At 37.3% G+C, this 20,156-nt stretch overlaps 1 protein-coding gene across 2 annotated transcripts; it reads right to left on the bottom strand.

The window, feature by feature from the left end:
* Positions 1-1,808: 1,808 nt before the first annotated feature.
* Positions 1,809-19,962, bottom strand: kctd5b (potassium channel tetramerization domain containing 5b). 2 transcript variants are annotated; one of them, XM_041973556.1, is made up of 7 exons: positions 19,574-19,962; positions 12,889-12,997; positions 10,708-10,799; positions 10,473-10,568; positions 10,171-10,272; positions 7,940-8,065; positions 1,809-4,102 (listed from the first exon to the last, which is right to left on the bottom strand). In XM_041973556.1, the coding sequence occupies exons 1-7, from the start codon at positions 19,793-19,795 to the stop codon at positions 4,073-4,075; spliced, it is 777 nt and encodes a 258-aa protein (XP_041829490.1). In that variant the 5' UTR covers positions 19,796-19,962; the 3' UTR covers positions 1,809-4,072. The 2 variants fall into 2 exon arrangements, with proteins under 2 accessions (XP_041829490.1, XP_041829491.1); XM_041973557.1 differs by lacking the exon at positions 10,171-10,272 and having other exon boundaries at positions 19,574-19,955.
* Between the last annotated feature and the right edge of the window lie 194 nt (positions 19,963-20,156).

Below are 20,156 nucleotides of genomic sequence, written 5' to 3'. Positions count from 1 at the left end.
AAATGCAATGAGTCATATAAATTAATTTAGTGATGTATCAGGTTAAAAATAAATGTAGTCCAATCTGTTTTGTTTCCACTGAAAAACTGTAACTAGTCCAATTATGATGGAATACCAGTTAATGAAAGGGTGACATATCTTGGAACTGTACTCCATAAAGATAAACAGCAACGTTGCAACATAAATTTAAATCCATTTATTGGAAAAAACACAGTCTACATTGAATTCTTGGTTAATGAGATCTCTCTCTACTTGGCAATCTTATTTCTAAAGTAGGAGGTATATCTCTGTATATGTTTCTTTGTCATTTGATATCCCCAAAAATATCATTAAAGAATTGGATAAAATACTATATGATTATATTTGGAGAAAGAAACCCTATTGTCTTAGGAAAGAAATTATCAGAGGAACAAGGTGCTCTAGACAATACGTTTCCGCTTATTGAAGGATACACTTTTCCAGCTTATCTGTATCTCTTTTATCTTGGTTATTGATTCATAAAAACAACTTCAGTCCCCATATATACTATATGTGGAATAACAATGACATTCTTTATAAAAATAATTGTTTTATCGCCCATGTTTTGATAATAGTTAGGTCAATTGCTGTCCCAAATACATCAGGAATGAAGTCCACTATTCACCATCCTACTGTGGGTGATCTACATTGGGAAAAAGCAAAAAAAAATATAATAATTTCTGTATTAACAAGGTGAAAGAGGTTTATTTTTAAGTTTTCACTTGAAATTTATCTTGTCAAAGAAGCACTTAAAAGATTCAAAATGAATATTGATGATGGCTGTGTGTTCAGCCAATCTAACAAAGACACAAATTTCCATTTATTTTTCAGAGTTCACACCAAACAGTTCTGGACAGACTTGAAAAGTTTATCTGTGCAAAATTAGGTATCAATATCCAGATCAATGTTTTTGATGTCCTGTTATAATAATATAATATAATCCATTGAATGGATTGTGAAATGATGTACATTATATTATTCAGCTTTTAATCATACTTGGCCAGTTTCACATTCACAAATGTAAATCGTCTGGATCTAAACCTTGTTTTTATCATTTTATTGTAGAACTGAAATCTCATAGCACCTTAACTGAAAGTTTGAAGAACCAAAGCAACAAGAACTCGATATTTTGAAGACACTGCACATTATTACATTTTCTGTGTAAAAATAAATAAACTCCATGTTTTTTAATTGAATGACAACATTTTATTAGGTTTACTTATGCAAGACCATATAGAGCTATCCCTTAACCCCAGTACTTAGTTAGTACATTTTTAACATTGCATAAGATCATAAAGAAGTGACCCATGTAGTGATATGAGAATCATATTCATTACTTGTTTGCTTGAGGAAAAATGACATTCATTCCCTCCAACTATAAGTTGTGATCAATCAATCAATCAATCATGCATTACAGTGGTCTGTGGATAGTGACTTGAATGCAAAACAGACTGGGCACTTAAAAAAATATTAGGCTACAGATTTAATAAGTTTGTCCATCAGATGAATGATAATGTCAGGTACTCAATCAGAGAACCAGAGAAAATCGTTAAATGTAACACAGCTGCTAATGGAGTTCAATATCTGGTGAGGTTACAACTTAGCCAAGCAAATCAAACATAAAAACACTTCAAATCACAGATGTCTCAAAGAAGACAAGTAAACCTCAGCTCTAAATGAGCACAGGTTAATTTCCATAAGTACTTCTACTATTAAATGAGATGATAAAAATAAGATTGTCTGCAATGCTCAAGCACTGCCAGTTAGAAGTGGATGGAGTATCTTAACAAAAGATGGAGTGATTACCTGGGGAGTACTAGTTGCCATTGGTGCAGTCACACAAGTCAGACATAGGTTAACATGTGAGGGAGTGCAAGACAGTGCATAATTGGAAGGCTTCAGAATACTATAGCAAATGTAAACATAGCCTAGCTCTGGCAGTAAATCCAGTCTACTTTGACTAAACCTCTTTGCAGACATTAAATTTTGCACTTTAAAAGCCCTTGTGTGTGTTTTTTATATGGGTTTGTGTATATCTATTTAAAAAAAACATGCATCCATACTTGTTTCCCCATCAATATAAAAACTGCTTTAGTCAAGTGTATACGTGTGCATGTGAGTAAATGGAGGTTTGTGTCATTACCAAGTCTATGTACAGTGTGCCAGCATTAAGAAATGTTTACTTGTCCCTGACACTAAGATCAATGTGTACAATACACATAAGACATTGGATTTTGGTCATTGGGAAAAAGGCAACACTAAATGATTAATTTTGAATGAAATATCCAACCTATCAAAACCACATATCAAACCTGAAAACAACTTTCTATTAAAAAATGTGTTCCAAAATGCAGTATTTACATCGACAACATTACAGGCTATAAGCAGTGTGCACAGTGTTTTCCACTGTAGTGCTTGTAATGCTGTGTATGAAATCGACAATTCAAAATGCTAAGATCTATCACATTACAGAACATAAAAAAAAGGGAAATTTGTTTTTAAACGTAACAGTCAACTTCATAGCCAGCCAAGTATAGCTTTGTTACTGGTTATCAAACATGTTCGCAGTGAAAATTAGCATCAACTGTCTCAACCCTACCTCCTCAAATCTCTAGAATCCTGTATAAACAATGCAAAACAGAACATTGTCAAGATTTGCTCATTTTAAAAGATCCAGTATAAACAACTTCCACTTGAAGTTGTGTTTTCTATACAGTGTACAAAACGTGCAGTTTTTCTTAAGAGTTAAATATCAATATTGAATTTGGATTATTTACATGAAAACAAAATCTTTTTGATATGAACAAAGTCCTTCACCACCTGACTTCAAACAGTTCCAGTCCACAAACACTGCAAATACTTCTCCTTGGGGAAAAAAAAAATCATCATGATCCCTCAAAACATGCAAAATAAACACTTTTAAGAATATTCAGAAGTTATTGTAGAGGATAAAAAAAAAATGCTTTTTCAGACAGGAGACTAGGAGGGCAGAACGGAAGAAAAAAAAAAAAGTATGACAGAATTTCACAACTCGAAGTTTTTCTGTAGTTTTGCTTTAGATTTCTGAACATGAGGCGCTCACAGCTAAACCAAAAGTTCAAATTATGATTGATAGACTAAACTCTTTAACACGTAGTCACACTAGATGTTTCCTCACCCCAATTATATGTTGGTAGCAGGGTTATCAAAGATGTAAGATACATTACAGTCCAGTTAAACACTGGTCAGTATCAACAATAAATAGTTGGTTTAGTCCATATTAAAACAGAAATGTTCTGTTTTTGTTCAAAGAATGTTTTCTAATCACACACAAGAAAACTTTAATATCTACTGCCCCTTTAAACTACAATCCAGTGAGACTTTTTTCCACTTTTTCTTCTACTCTGAAAATAATATTTTTCCTTTAATACTACAAATATTTACTGGGGAAAAAAATCTTATAAAAGGGAGAATGATTCCTCTGAATCTTTCCAACAAGGTATGTTGTTTAGCTTGCATCCTCACGATCACAAATCTCAGCAAAACTGTTTGAAATCTTTGGATAAAAATTTAAATAAGTTGGTTTCTGAGGGTGAATTTAATATTTTATAGCTTGACTTGACATGTAAATGCACAATTCCCTTCTTAATATCTCAAAGCAATGATTTTGTGTTTGATACTTGGAGTTATAAAGACCATACTGATCCCTTGCTAGACCCTTGAGTTGAAAGTTAAGAATTGACTCAATAGATGACCCTGAGTGAATCATTGGCCTTATATGATGTTGGCCATATTTTATAGCATAAAACATTTCTAGATTACAATTCCTTACTTTCAGATAGGATGAAAAAACAAATCTACTTGCCACTAATTCAAAAAAGGTCCAGTTTAAATGTACAGGCACAAATTGTCAGTAAACAGACTTATTTACATCAACAAATAAAAATAAGAGCAGAGGGAAAACCAAAAACATGTAACCCCCTTCCCCCTTTAAATCTCCATTGTACTGAACGTTCTTCCTCAAAGATGATATGTTTGCATCCTAACACCTGGAGCTTGTAATACTGAGTCCTTCTCACATCCGGGAGCCCCGTTCCTGAAGAATCTGCAGAGACATTAAAAAAATAATAAAATAAATAAATGTCTCAGTACAGCTGGAAAGTGTATAAAATGACTAAACATAGACTGAAGCCTATATTATTGTCACAGTGCTTCCTTCTTTGCCGAAGCCCAGAATACTCTGGTGGTGAAAACAAAACAGACTGACTGGGGTCAGGAAATACTTGCACAAAAATCTGTTAGCTAGAGAGCTTTGTTAATATGGCCTTTGCAATAAAACTGGGAAAACTTTTTAAGCAGGATTAGTTTTAGTAATGAAAATAGACATGCTGCTGGACAATCACCCTCGTCCCTGAAACCTTCTTGCACAAAACCAGCTTTCAACAATGTTGGTGTTGAATAAAGGTGAGTGGCGCCATTTTTTCTAATCACATATAACGCATGTTTGAGTTTTCCAGTGTGTGTCTACATTCAGTTTCCATGGCGCTGAAGACAACAGGTTGTAGAGAGTTTCTTTTACTTAAATATTACAGTGACATCTCTGTGGGGATTCAGTTTTTGGTCATCTTCTCCAGACTGTGCATGTTAACGAGAAGAAAGGCACACCCACCTTCACTGCTCAATGTAAGGAGGAAGACACTGTGGTGGACACCACGTTTTCAGCGTCAAGATGTCACACAAGAAATCCTTCTTCGGCTGTGAGGGAAAGCTACATTTGTTCAAATTCCGAAAAGGAAACAGCTGCTAGACTACAATGGATTAAGTTTGTTTTTGTATTTGTGACCAGCACTTCACAGAAGGCTGCTAGATGAATTTGGGCCGGTACAACGAGGGTCTCTTCCTACAATCAAGGACTGCGTTTCCTGAGCCACAAGCTGTAAGCATACTGAATAAGTTGTCTGTTTTGTTTTGATAGTGTGTGAGCAACGGTAAAACTAAAGGAATTAACTCACACTTACTTTACTTGATCGCTACCAGCAGGTAACACGTGTAATGATGACCAGAAGGATAGCGACTGTAGATGGAAATGCTACAAACATAACATCCAGGCTAAAAACACCCAGCTGATTAGTCATGTGAAACAATAGATGTGCATGGAGCGGCTAGAAATACAGCTAACCATAATCTAACAATGCATGAAAGAGTTAGCAAATAGCATCATTAGCTTATCTATTTCTTGGCAGCGGATGTTTTCCACCTCTGTTTGCATTGTCATTTGTCACATGTACACCTATTTACAGAGGCATGTACAAATATACAAGGCGAGTGAAGGATTGCTAACATTATATCAGACTACAGCTGGTAAGCAGTGTTTGCCAAACAGATACGTCCTGATACATTCCTTGCTGCGGGTTGCTGAGTTGTTCACTCTCGTTTTCAGGGTCTGATTGGGGCTCGAACTTGTATGGCTGTATGTTTTGTGTTGACATTGTTTACTGAGTATATTACTTTGGTTTGTTTACAAGTTCTGCCAGTGTTTCTATGATGAAAACAGTGTGCACTCCCAACATCCACTCAGAGGCAGTCCACATCAGAAGGAGGCGGGGCTCAGGGCGGAAAAGTCTCATTCTGCTTGTTCCTGGCAGAGGCTAATGTGAGACGATCAATATAAAATAAATAAATGGGTTTGTAAAAAATGCTGGATTGATTCCTGCCCTTGTGGACATATTAAAATAAATTACTCTAAAATGAGCATAACATAGCCACTTTAAGCGAAACGCATTTTTTTTGTAAAATAATATAAATATTGCTGTATCAATAAGTTGAAATGAACCCTTTGCTAATTTATTGTGCAGACCTATTTAAATTGATATTTAATATATATATTATATTAAATAGATACACATATATTATTAATATCTATTACTTTATAAAAAAAAATCCCTACTACAACATTGCAATTCTGTTCTGGGATTAATTAATTATTTTGCATTTCATTATTAAGAAATAATATGGATAATTTTATGACATTAACCCATATGAGTGTTGTGTGTATTTATGGTTTATTGTCCATACCTCTGCTGCAATACTGATGGATGTTTGCTGTGCTGCCTAGGATGAAATTAAAAGTTTTTCACTTCTCCTCAGTTAATCAACTCATAGCTGAATATTTAAATCGTGTTTTGCTGACTGTAAAGAAAACAAAAAAGCTATATGAAGATATTTTTCCCCCACAAAAATATGACAGTAATGCAGGTTAGCATCTAACCATTGCAATCATGTCATGCAAAAACACATAAAAACAGTGTTCAAGAGTAAACTATTTAAAATGACAGTTTTCCTAATGAGAAAAGTTAATAAATTGATGGTTCTGGCTTCTGGCACATTTAAACAACACAACAACCTATAACTACATTTGATAATGAAAAAATAGATTACTTATTTTTATCACCCTTCTCAGCTAGGTGATTCAGAGACAATGAATCACTATACAGAAGCTTATGATTCAGCATGGCCTCCATTAACCAAAGCTGCAAGCATGTCCATATTTACAAGCGTCTCAAACAAATGGAGCTCTTCCCATCTGGTTTCAAAGAGAGCTTCACCTGCAGCAAAGTATGCAGTCTCAGCGTGAACCATCTGGCCTTTGATAGAGCTTTGGCTTCTAAACTCTGTAGTCTAAAGCAGATTTCCAGCCTGGATTCGGTGACTTTGCACAGATCCAAGTACCTTATGTCAGCTCTTGTGGTCTTTGAAAGCAAATGGGAAACATTTTTGGAAGACTTGAATGCATCAGCGGAAATGGAAGTGTGTGAGGCGGGGAAGGCAAACTAAGGAGATCTGATGGAGGGACTACGAGCAGGTGAGCGCTCACCAGTGAGTCAAAAGTGCTCAACCTAATCAGACTCATTCATTTCATAATCCGTCTCCTCGTCCTCGCTCTGAGCAACATGCAGCATGCAGAGAGCACAGAAGACAAGAAAGGCGAGTTGTAAAAAAAAAAAAAAAAAGATGAATGAATGTGCGAAATGATGGACAGGAACACAAGGTGAAAACAAAACTAATGGGTTATGCTCAAAGGGGATAAAACAGTAACTAATGTGTCAGGTGTAAATGACAAACTCAGAAGGAGAAAAACCACAAAAAATATTATCCAAGGACACCTTGTCTATAAAGCTCAGTTAACAGTGTTATGTTTCCATAAGTGGTCATTTAAAAGATTATTATTATAATTTAATAAGAAATTCATATTAATTATAAATTAATAAGACATTATATTACATGAGGCAAACTGATCAGCATTTTAAATTCTACATCAGTTTTTAAATCACACAGAAAAAAAATGGTCATAGTGCCCTTGGACAAGGTGCACACACACAAAAAAGAGAAGAAAAAGTTGATCATTTTGCTTAAAAAAAAGTTTTTATAACTGTAAAAGAAATTAGCCGTCTTCAGTGAGAGGCCACTTAATGCTGACATGATGAACGTGTGACTTCCTTAGAGTGTGCCATCTGTATCCCTCACAGAGCCTGCCAATGTTACACTAATCTGCAGACCTGAACTTCCCTAATGCTCCTAGCATGGATTACACTCTCTAGAGACTCAAACTTAATATGACATAAAATGGAAAGTTAATCTAATTAGTTTATGTTTCACTTTAAATAGGACAGCAGTGCAGCTGTCAAATGTTGAAAATTTGTTTAATTTTATGTTCCTTTTCTCTAATGGTGCATGGTTATTCAAGCAATCACTTCATCCAAAGACAGAATATTCACCATGTTTTCCTTCACAGAGTTCTCATCAATAAACTAGAGGTACTATCTCTCCTCTGGTGATGCATTTGTAAATGTAACACACTTTAAACATCCAACACAGGCCATCTTTCAGCCGTGTTTGCAATGAATGGATTTACAGCAAGCTTTCCACACACCCACACACTCACCTTCGCCTTCTCACTGGGCTCACTGTTGGTCCCATATGATTGATTGTGCAGCTCCTTGGAGACCACACACAGGAACTCTGCTTGGTCTTCATTTCCGTAGTTGTAAGAAGAGCCAATGCTGACCAGCTAGAGAAACACAGAAGAATAAAGCACAGAGGAAGAGTTGGCCTGAAGTAGTATAGGCAAAAAAAGTGGCTAAAACTAGGAAAACCTCAAAATTACTGTTAAAGAAGAAAAAAAAAGCAATATTCTCACTTTGACATTTGTTAGATACCCAACATTTATTGCCTTTAATAAAAAAAAGCTATGGTTATCAGTGTGAGAGAGCAGGTATGATGCAAATGCATGACCATATGCATCTCATAATGCCATGGTTGTGCAATTAATATATAAGGAGGGCCAATTCAGAATTAAACAGAGAAGATGACAACTATAGTGTTTCATTTCTAATGTTTAAGGGTGCAGCTGAAAGTGTGATTTTAAATCATTACAGTCAATCTTTTCCCCCTAAACAAATAAATTCCAAGTCTATTTTCAGAACCTGAAGACAATCCAAAAATAAAACACTCAGAGGGATCATAGACAAATAGAAAATTGAGATATCAAAGCAGTCACACAAAAATAAAAATCACTGGTCCACAAAATGAGTTAATGAAAACAAAAGGAAAAAGCATAAAGACACTTGAAACAGAAAAGGGTGATCAGCAGACAATCACAAAAACAATTCAAGTGCAAGAATGTGACCACAAGCAAACATGCAGGTTGAAATATGAGGAGCGGTGATTTTCACTTGACAGGACCAGGCTTGTTTCAAGTGAAAAGGTACATTTGATGGTTTGATAACTATAGCATCTCCTGCAAAAGCTCATTTTTAGCCAACGATTTACATCTACATATTAAGAGCTTTTATCTGCATGATGCTCTCGGTAGATTCAGGATTTTTCACACCTCCGTTGACACATTATTTAAAGTCGGCGATACAAACATTACATGCATTAAACAGCATTGGTGAGATTAGATTATGCTTTGCCTCTACTTGCTAGTTTACAGCATGGCTGACAGGAAAAGGGACGGTATGAAAAAAAATCAACTTCAAACCTGTCCAAAAACTAATTATATTGTTCTTTTTTGTCACTTAACAAGAACACAGAATAACTGACATTTATGACAGCCTTAAAACAAATAACATACCATGAAAAGCATAAGAAAACACAGAAATTCCTGTTGCTGAATATCTGCTCTTCAAGCTGAATATTAAGTGTGTGTGCTGCAGACTGTGTACTGTCTGTACCCAGGTGTGCATGTACAGACATGCATCGCCTCATTAGCCACTGCTGCCAGAGACTTGCTGTTGTTAAGCAGACTAACACTGGGCATCAACACAGTGAAAACTACCAAATAATCTCAACTAGCTACCACTTGTCACACTGCAAAAGGCCCAACATGGTGCAAACTCAGACTTTTTTTGTAAATTATAGTAAAAAAAAAAAAAAAAAAAAAAAACCCAAGCGGTTTATTTCAGTTGTAAGAGAGAAGTAGGTCATTAAACCTCATCTCTCTGGAAGAAACTCCTGTGTACAAGGGTGAGCTTTAGGCTCCACAGGAGTGATTCTGAGTTTCCCTATCTGACCTGTGTAAGGAGATTAGTGGGATTTCAGCTCTAATGGGAGATCCAGTGATTCAACGTCACATTTATTCACATATGATACATGCGCAACACCCAAACATGGTTTTCATTGTAAAAATAAAAATCAACCATTGTTAGTTTCAGCTAAAACTATTTGTTCAAAATGCCTGACTGTGAGTTATGCAACAAACAATCAGCTAAGAAAAACAACGTGTCACCTCTGAACAAATAACTTGACATGACAGCCCCACAAAATGACCTAGTGCCTACATTATAACAAAGCAAAACACAAAGAAGCTGCTGACAGGCTTACACAGTGTGAATGCAGAATGAATTTAAATAAAAATAATAATGAAATAAAAATCACAGACAAAAAGAAATGTGTCAGGTTTTCTTTGCTTCACCAGTGAACAAGGAATAAAAATAAACACTGAAAGGATCCAGCTTAAAAATAAATAAAAAAAAAAATTAAAACACACACAATAAATAAATGAACCCAACAGCTATGTGTCTACTTGGGACAAACAATGACCAACGGGGTGTGTATGGACAACATGGGGACCATGCAGTGACCAGCCCATGGACAGAAATTTGTGGGACACACCTCTCCGCTGTTTGGCAAAGCAGACTCCTCTCCCTTCACCTCCCTTGACACAATCAGCAGAAACTCTGACTGGTGGGCCCGCCCGTAACCTATACTGACAAGCTGCAACAACCAATCAGAGCACAGAAGGCATGCCCGGATCATGTATGTGGACATTTGAGAAAGATGCGAGTTGCTGTTTGGCTTTTTAATCCATTTCCAATATTGAGGATTAGACTTTTCTGGGTCAATGTGAGCATAGCAGGGTGGGTGAAGCACATGACAGGAGGACTGCTGCTGTGACCCTGCCGGCAGAGATTTACCTGTTCAAACTTCCATCCGTCAGACATGGTAGACACCATTTGTGTCAGCTCCTCCTCCTGGCACTGCAGCACACGATACACATGCTTCACTGGAACCTGAAAGGAACGTTGGAAATTGGAGAGAAACTGAATGAAAGGGGGCATTCAAATCATTTTTATGTTACCTTTCTGCTGGTACACTAATGTTGCATCAGGTCTGAATGGGTTAAGTCAGAGAAAGGTGAAATTCAGAAACCTGTGATGTTTTGCAGTCGCGTTCCCTGATCTTGTCCTTGATGAGTTTTATTAATGATGTGATGTTATAGAATTCAGCTTCTTCTAACACACCTAAAAACAGGGAAAAATATAAAAAAAAAAAAAATAAAATAAAGAAAAAACAAAACATCAACCTTTTGGGATTTGTAGTGATACAGGAGTGCAATACACCAATACTGCTTAAGCATTCAGTCAAAATGTTGAAATGGGCATTGAGGTTTCGTTATGATTTAACATTCATTGTGAATGAACTGAACAGCCAACATACATCACCAGATGTAATGTAAACTTAGGCTAGGTAACACACAAAGATTATCGGGCTGTTTTTGTCTCGGTTTTGCCCTTTCCCAGCCAAGGATGACAAACGTCGATCATCTTATGCCTAACAAGATTTTCCTATAAAATTATCATTTGGTCTGAGGTGTGTTACGAGCAAATACATCCTGACAATCAGCTCCAAAATGGGTCGTGGCCGACATGTATTGAATATGTTCAATATTTACAACCAAAAATCTTCACTTGTGTGTTGAGAGGTGACGACTCCTGAGTTGTGACTGTGAGCAGTGAAGGATATAAAGTCCGTGTTCATGTCATCTCCAGTCTTTTTCGGTTCTTTTTCATCATTCCACCATCATTCCCCCGTCTGGTATATTCTCTTCTGTATTGGTGGTTGTGATTCTTCTTCATTTTTCTGTTTGTTGCTATGATTCTTCTTTGTTTTTGTTATATCACGTTTGATTACACGAGATTTCTAGCTCGGAGCACTAGATTGTAGATCAGTTGCAAGACAGCATCGTTATGCGTTGTTCTGTGATTAGATTATTAGAGCACGCCACACACAGTATGATCAACACTGAAATGCCTGATTTTTTATCTTCATGTTTGAGGTCTTGAACATATTAAAAAAAACTATCTCAGATTTAAAAAAAACAACCTATGTGTGTACCTATCCTTACTTGTAAACTCTTGATTCAACAATGAATCAACTATAAAAGTACTTTGTCACTAAATAAAGTGCAATCAGTTTTTGAGCAGTTCACGATGAGTTTATTCATAGAAACAGTGCAGTCTAAGCTAAAAACATTTTCAGTTCCAGCCACTGTTCCAGATTAATGTCACTATTTTGACATGAATAATTGCATAGCCTGATGCCCATAATTAAGAATATCAGAGTTTTAAAAAGGGAAAGTCAGAATTCAGGTCAATCATTTAATGCATACGCATATGTTCTATGTCTATTTTAAAAGTCTTATACAGATGAGAGTTTTGTATTTTGAGACACAAAATGAGCATTGCAGAAATTTTGGTGCCTTTGGAATCACAGGACCTCTGTCTGCACTCTGAAATCTTTAACAATCTTCATCTTCATAATTTTAGGCGATTAGTAACATTAACTGATGTGCTATCTTTGTCTGACAAACAGACCAAAAATTAATATTGCTTCCCTTTCTCCTAGCTGCACATACACCTCACTGATGACATTGTCTATACACAGCCATGCAAAGGCATATCTACCTGATATAACCCCCCGTTTCTACCTATGGGCAGTGGCAGTGTGTGGGGCAACTTGTATCTATTTTTGCTTTTAATCATTTTGCTGCTCTACTGCAGAAAAGACTAACTTCATATGCTTTTATGGACTGTATAGATGAAACAATACATCCTCTTTAAACTGCCACCATCCCTTCTTGGTATTTCACACATGCCAAACAGAGGTGGCTCGACTGTGAACTTACACACCTGGAGCTGACATTGTAGAATCAGCCGAGTTATGGCAGCACTGCTGATTTGAGTGGTGAGTTGTGCAATGCTGGCTTTAAGCCCATTTCACCTCTGTTACCAACTCCTGTGTTGGCCCAGAGGCACATCAGTCGTGGATTGACTTCAACCACCTCATTCTGCCATTGTAATTTGACACAAGATGTGCAATGAAGGTGCTTCGGTCCTTGCTTGGCCATATGTAAAAAGGCCCAGGGTAGACCAAAAAACTTTTACTAATATACAACTGTGTTAAACTTTGAATTGTGCAAGCAGTGTCTGTGCTTTTTCATTAACAACCACCTTCAAACATTGGAAAACATTTTCATTAGAACACCCAAATTAATCATTTTATTATAAATGTGTTTATTATACAAGGTGAACCATTTCTCAGAGACATTACCTTCCTCTGCCAAGTCCCTGTTGAGCACCAGTTTACCATGCCTCAAGTAGTTCAGCACTGGCCCAAAGTACGTGGGGTCTCTGTCTATGAGATAGGCACCAGTTTCATCCTGAGAAGCAAAAATAAAAAGAGAAACAATGTACTTAATGTCAGTTTTCAGTCTGAAGACATATTGCAGCATATATCAGTGTTCTTTGGTCAAACACACCTGGAGAAAACTAATGTTTTATATTTGCTGGACTCCTCATCTGAGAATAAAGAAATTATTGAAATAGCATTGCTCCTTACAATACAATTCATTAATGAACCAGCCCCTACCTTAATCGAAACATAATCTGGGTGGAAAACAACCCCTACTGCGCATCAGTGAACAAAACTCAAGCGATGAGATTTTTGAGGTCAGCTCCTGTGCCGATAATCTCTACAGTGGTTGAGAAGACATACACACTGAGAGCCACACATATCATCGCTTTGGGATATCACTTCAGTATTCCCACCGGCCTTGGGTTTCATCCTGATTCCTTCACAACCACTGGGTATTCCCCTATTTCTGTGCTGTGATTAGACTGCCCGTCTCTCATGGGGTAAGAGCAGGCTAAAACAATTAGAGCAGAAAAAAAAAAGTGGAACAGGCTGACTCCACTGAGAGGACCAAGAGAAAACACCTTGGCTTACAACCAATAATTAGTCTAATTTGGTCTGTTAAATGGTCAGCTCTGCATATGAATTTAAGTTTCAGTTGTTACAGCTGTCAGCATAATTTTTCTTCAAGATGTTTGACATTTAGTGAGTCAAACTTGCATGACATTTAATAAAATTCTCAACAGAGGAAAGACCTTAAGCACATTTTGTACTAAATTCCCAAATGCTACAGGATGGCTGACCCTCTCACAGTGGCATAAATTGCTCCAGCAGCAAGCTCAGCAATAATGCCTGTTGCTGCAACTTCAGATTACTTTATTAATCCCGAAGGAAATTATAACTTTTGATATTATTTACATAGAAATGCAGTAATACCTTCATACATTCCAGGCCATGACCAGAAATAAAAAATCCAAGTCCTCACTGACAGACAAGTGCATTCATAGTTAGCTTAATCATCCAGAGATGAATTTAACTTGAAACCCATTAATCTTTCCAATAATGAGAAACTGTCCCAGTGCATTTTCTTTTGTAATGAATCTCTAAGCCCTCTTGGCTGACTGACCCCCTTTCCATGGTAAAAATATTCCACCAGTCATTAGGAGCTTTATTCTGGTCTCAATACCCTGTGTCAGTTTCTTACACTTACATAGTCACCGGAGCTTTAAGCACAAGTACAGGTGGGCCTGCATTGAGGACACAGACTAGGCCAAATCTGCATAATACACCTCATGCTCATCACACGAAATGATGGTAGGTTTTCATATGGAAGGCTACGTGTACACTTGTAGTCTCTGGAATCATTTGGCAAAAATCCTATACAGGAAGCAAAACCCTGAAAACTGTATAAATATTCTAATCTAACATCCAACTTTCAAAAGTATTATTTCTTTACTTTATTTATTCATTCAGTTAAATAGTAATTTGTCACTCATAGTATATTGCGAGTTAAAAACACACAACTTATTTAGGTCTTCTTTACAATTGGACTTCTATAAAAAGAACATGTGTTTTTGCTGTTATATTAATATTAACTTGAAAGCAAAAACATTAAAGATGTCTCTTTACAAGGCAACACCCCCCCCCCCCCCCCACCCAAAAAGGAAAAACAAAAAACAAACATATCTTATATCTCATCTGTAGTTTTTTCCTCCTGCAGGTTTATTGACTTGCTACCATAGAAAATGCACAGGTGTGGCTAATGAGTGACGTTTCCTCCAATAAAAATGTCTGCTTTGACAAAAGACCTTCAATATCTCTACCTCAGTGCATTGTCATTTTACAAATGCTGATATCTGTATGTCTGTACCCAACACCTACATATAAACATAATTTTTTAGCCTCTGCTATATTTTTAACTCTGGCCAGGGGCGAACACATTCAAAACTTCATAATGTTGTCGTGCTGACAGGGTCGCTGGGGTTTTTGCCTTGCCACATCAAACAGTGTGCTGCTATATCTTTGGTTTAGAATTACAAAATTCAACAATCTTCCATTCACATGACGACATGAGATACTGTAACTGGCAAGCTTGTACATATATAAATGCAGATAAGTATAAGCACTTGATAATCCAAAACAGAACCAGCCACCAAAAATAGTTAAATAATTTTCTTTGAATAATTATACTTTGCCTCTCTGTCAACTTGTTGTATTCCAACTAGATGTATGACGACGCATGTTGCGCAGAAATAAATAAATAAAAACCCTTGAGTCAGTGCCGTTCGTTTTCTGGGAACACACATAGAAACGGGGGCACTTGGGGTGACAGTGACCTAGTTAAGACAGATTAGTGGGGCTCCGATACAGGCCCATGTACACAAAGAGGACAGTGTTTTTAAATTAAAAACAAAAGGCTTTTTCTGGGGGCCCAGAATGGGAAGTGTTGGGCAACAAACCAGAGGGTGTGGAAACAGGGAGCGTGAGAGGATCCTGTTGGGATATACAACAGACAGGTGGGAAGAGAGGTGAACACTGGTACATGTGCAAGACATTTACTTAGAAAGCTGTGCAGTTCTTGAGTCATATTGAATAAGATCTAAGAATTTTAAAATAACTTTTGACTATTTCTAATTTAACAGTAAAAACTATTTTTTTTATCATCCCATAAAAATGGTTAGTTTCATAAAAATGCAAGTTTTACAGACACAGTACAGAACTTTTGCAATTTTCTCAATGATGAGCTCCATATCAACTGCTAATCCAGAATCCAGCTTGGATCCTACCGGAACTGTGAGATCTCTTCAGCCAGTAAAAGTCTTATCTTGACGTTTGCATCATCTCTTTTCCTCTCTTCCTCAGACAATATCTTCTTGGTTTCTTTACTAAATCAGCCAAAAAGGCCAGAACGTGTGTGTGTGTGTGTGTGTGTGTGTGTGTGTGTGTGTGTGTGTGTGTGTGTGTGTGTGTAAAGCAAAATATGGCTATAACGTCACATGGCGTCCCGGATGAAAAACTTACATAGCGCGATTTCTCAGCCTCAGGAAGCTGCTGGGAAGCAATGGCTCCAGAAATGCATATAATATATGTCACTGCATGTCAATCAAGTCCAGAACAGGGAGTTTTAAAGTCGGAAAGTTACGTATAACGTGTTTAACTTAACAGAATTAATTACTTACATTGAAGTGACATGGAGACAACAAATACACAGACATCATTGACACTAAGGACAAGTGTGGCTTAAATATGTCTTTTTTTAAAAATCAGCTGTATATTGCATTTTATAATTTGGTCTTTTGAAAATATTGTATAAAAAAAAAAAAAAAAAAAAAAAAAAAAACACAAACAGAAAAAGACCCCTTACATACATTCAAAAACTGGAGCCAAGTCAAAACAGCTCCAGAACTGACAAGTAAAAATTTAGGTAAACAAGCCAATCAGAAGGGTGGACTTCACAGCACCGGGAAGTGTTGTGTATGAACATTATCATTTTTTTTTTAGAACACACAATACATATCCTCCCACAGGAAATACCACAGTGACCCACCCTTTAACCACATGATGTCTAGTAAGGCTTTCTGCAGATGCATTAACAATGAAAGCCAATTATTTATATATTAAAAAAATATTTTAAAAAAATTAAGAATGTGCATAAAAACTTAGCATGGATCCATTTGTGACCTCAAGAAAAGCAGGAGTTATTTTCTTCACAGACTTGCTGCAAATATGCCAGATGGTTATCCATCATTAACAAAAGAGAGCTAAAACCAATTAACATCAACATGTGAAGCCATTCCAAGCAATTTCATGCAAAAAGTAAAAAGAAGACAATTTGAAATGCTGTCATTTGCCTTTACATGCCAAATTAGAGTACAAGCTCCCTACAGAGGCAGAGCTTAAAGATGTTGCAGTAGATCCTCTGAGTCACATGACTGGCTACTTAGCCGAGTGGAAGTCTGATCTTTGTAGTGAAGGAGCGAGCAGTCCCTTAGGAGTACAAGCAGTAATGGCATAGTCAAATAGGCCTCCATCTTTTAAATAATACACACATTACATCATGAATATATGCAAAAACAACTCCGTCATTTAAAAATATTTGACAATTACATGTAAATTTGAGTGATAGGCCATCACAGAGGCAAGGCAGAAGCTTTTCTGCAATACAAGAACCATTTTGAGGACAATTTGAGTGCGAGCACCATTTTTGGTACAAAACTGTTTGTTTTTTTTTAAGATAGCCTCAAATTGTTTCAATGACAGGCACATAAAGCTTCAAAGATTCTGGCAATCCACTAAATGTAATGTAATCTACTGCAACACGAGTCATTGTTGATTTGAAGGTGCCTTAGCTTTGTTAATTGAATTTCTTTAGAATTATAAAAGATGATAAAAACAAGAATTCAGAGGCACCTAGTTTGTGAATAGTACTCTGCAGTGTCCTGTTGAGCACTTACTGTGAGAAGACAGTGCAGGAAGAAACGACATCACCGTTAAATATTTAAGTCGCCTCCCACAGAGTACCCGGGCTTGACGTACAACCTGAATCTGGCATTAAATGCAGCTATATTTCCCTCACACATGCTGCAAAGAGAACTTCCTCAGGCAGCAAACGGATATAAATATGAAAAGAATAAGATGGCGAAAGAAGAAGAATCTTTTGTGATAGGGCGCTTGAAAAATTGATGCAGTTCTCAAAGCAAGAGAGCTGTGTCTCTACTTGAGTGGAGCTGAGCTGAGTAGTTTAAGAACAGGAATCTGCCAATGCAATAGATGTGCATCGAGGTGCATCTCTCACCTCATTGACTGAACAATTTCAAAAGCAGTGCCTCCTTATCAAACCACACAAGTCAGTTTCTTAAGCATTACAAACCTGTGAACTCCAATATTACTCCAACATGACAGCAGCGATTGGCTTTAGTCAATGCTTAGATTAACAAATTAACAGTAACACTTCTGAATACCATACGATCGGCTAATATAGCTGTGCATGCAACCGCACTTCCTCCACTTTCTCTTTAGTCTGCCCCAAAGTGAAAAACAAGCTCCAGTCAACAACATGAATAATGCAGTTCTCCTCAAGAGTCCCGCTGAAGCACATCAGCCTGCGTGACAGAGAAATGAACTACTCACTTCCTTGGCTGGGTAACATAAAACTGAATTCATCTCCCCAAAAAACCCCAAGGTCTGTGGTGATCTGTCAGTTTGCCTGTAACGCTATTCAAATACGGGGTGCTCATCTTAGTTCAGTTGCATGTAAAGGTGAAACCACAACAATTAATAGTTTTAAACACAGTAACAAATGATAAAATATGTAGCAGTGACCTGCTTTGTTGGGGGAGTTATCTCATCTTGTCTTGAGAGTGTGATGTACACTTAAGACAAGGGATTGAAATGGACTGATCCGTTGCTCATGGAGGATAAACTGACAAAAAAGCAAGCTGATTATTCGGAGATTAAGATATTTGCATGAAAATACGAGATGAGCCGTGGTCTCAGCTTAGCATAAAGGAGGGCAGGAGGGAAGATTAGAATGTACAAGCAAGCAGATAAAAACAATGAATAACGGCGCAGTAAAATGAAAGATGAAAAACAGAATACACTTTGTAAATAGACAGTAATACACTGTGTGGGACCATGCTATGGGGGCTAAAGCACACAAACTGCTGTCTGAATGAATGAACAGATGGATAAACAGAGAGAAGCCTGCTTCTGTAGCGGTGGGGTCATTCAGATGGATGAGTGACTTCATCCTGAGCTCTTAATTGTCATTAATATCTCACTGCACCTGGCAGTTTTACTAACAACACTAAAACTGGCAACTACAGAGTTAACCGAGCCAAGCAGCAAACAAAACTCAAAAGAACTGATCAGGCAATAGTCTATATGGTAATTTTAATCCCACTGTGCTGGTGCAAGTTGTGTGTACTGAATGGGGTTAAGAAGACGGGTTAAATAACGCAGTCTAAAAACACAGCTAACTTTTAAAAAATATACTATTTTCAAATCAGGCTTAAAATTAAGTTGCGCAATCTTTAAGGTTTAAGTGGGGTGTTGTAAAGTTTCTGTCGAAGACAAAACTTAGATTGCGGTATACCTTTATTATTTGACAGGCTGACAACCCAACGAGCGCAATGTAATGGCCTCGGAGGAAAGTTTTCAACTGTAGCGAGTTCCTATATCGTATGAAAAGGCTTAGAAAATCACCAGCTATAACATAGCGCTACTTTTTACATTATGATTATTTAAAATAACAAGTTTTTTAGAAGCAAGACTATGTAACCTAACTCGTAAATATAAATAATGAGCGAGATATGCGTGAAAGCTAGCAGCAGTAAGATGTCATGTGGTGACTGTCGGAATCTAGCTAGCTAGCTAATGCTAGTTAGCTGCAAATTTTCGAGTAAGCATAAGAATTTGAAACAGTGGTTTTCTCTCAGTTCGGGGTTTTTATAATAAGGCGGATAAATACCGATGCCAGCCATTTCAGCTGCGCAAAAAAACACCTTAAATAAATTCTAATACTTTCCGTTTAAAATAATTTTGAATTAATCAACTGCGCTCTTCGCAGCGGTGCTATCTATAGCTCAACTAGCTTAGCATTTACCTTGTCAGAGTCGAGCTCGGGGTCAGCTTGGCTCAGTCTGTATAGAAATGATTTTGGATCTCGACACAGCGTCTGTCTTGTTGTTAGAAAGTACGTCCCCCCGACATTTAGTCGTATCCATTTGGATGCCCCGACACCTGCCGAAACGCTTCTCTCCCCAGAAGAATGGGCCAAACATCTCCGGTGAACGGAGCCGCTTGTCTCGGAGTTGTTCTCTGCCATCCCTCTCCTCGCCTCCTCCGCCCTCGCCTCGGCTGTGTCTGTGCGGGCAACTGACAGGAAATATCGAAGCTGAAGCCACTGACAAGGAGTCCCAACTCATGCAAAGCAGGCTGCTTCGGCCACTCCTACTAACTCACTCCACCAGCGCTAACAGACACTTGCATAAATTATTTCAGAGGGGAAAGAAAAAAAGGGGCCCTCCCCAACTTGATCTCCCGACGCTTCAACGTAGGGAATAACGTCTCTTGATTCCAAGAACCTGCAAATGTCGCACCGTCTAAAATGAAAAGTGACAACTTCGGAGCTTATGACAAAGAACTTACTTTATGGTTATTAAATACAAAATGGATTTCAGTACTAA

Source organism: Melanotaenia boesemani, chromosome 21, assembly GCF_017639745.1.
Source record: "Melanotaenia boesemani isolate fMelBoe1 chromosome 21, fMelBoe1.pri, whole genome shotgun sequence".
In the NCBI taxonomy this organism is placed as follows: Eukaryota; Metazoa; Chordata; class Actinopteri; order Atheriniformes; family Melanotaeniidae; genus Melanotaenia; species Melanotaenia boesemani.
This window is presented reverse-complemented; position numbering and strand designations above follow the sequence as displayed.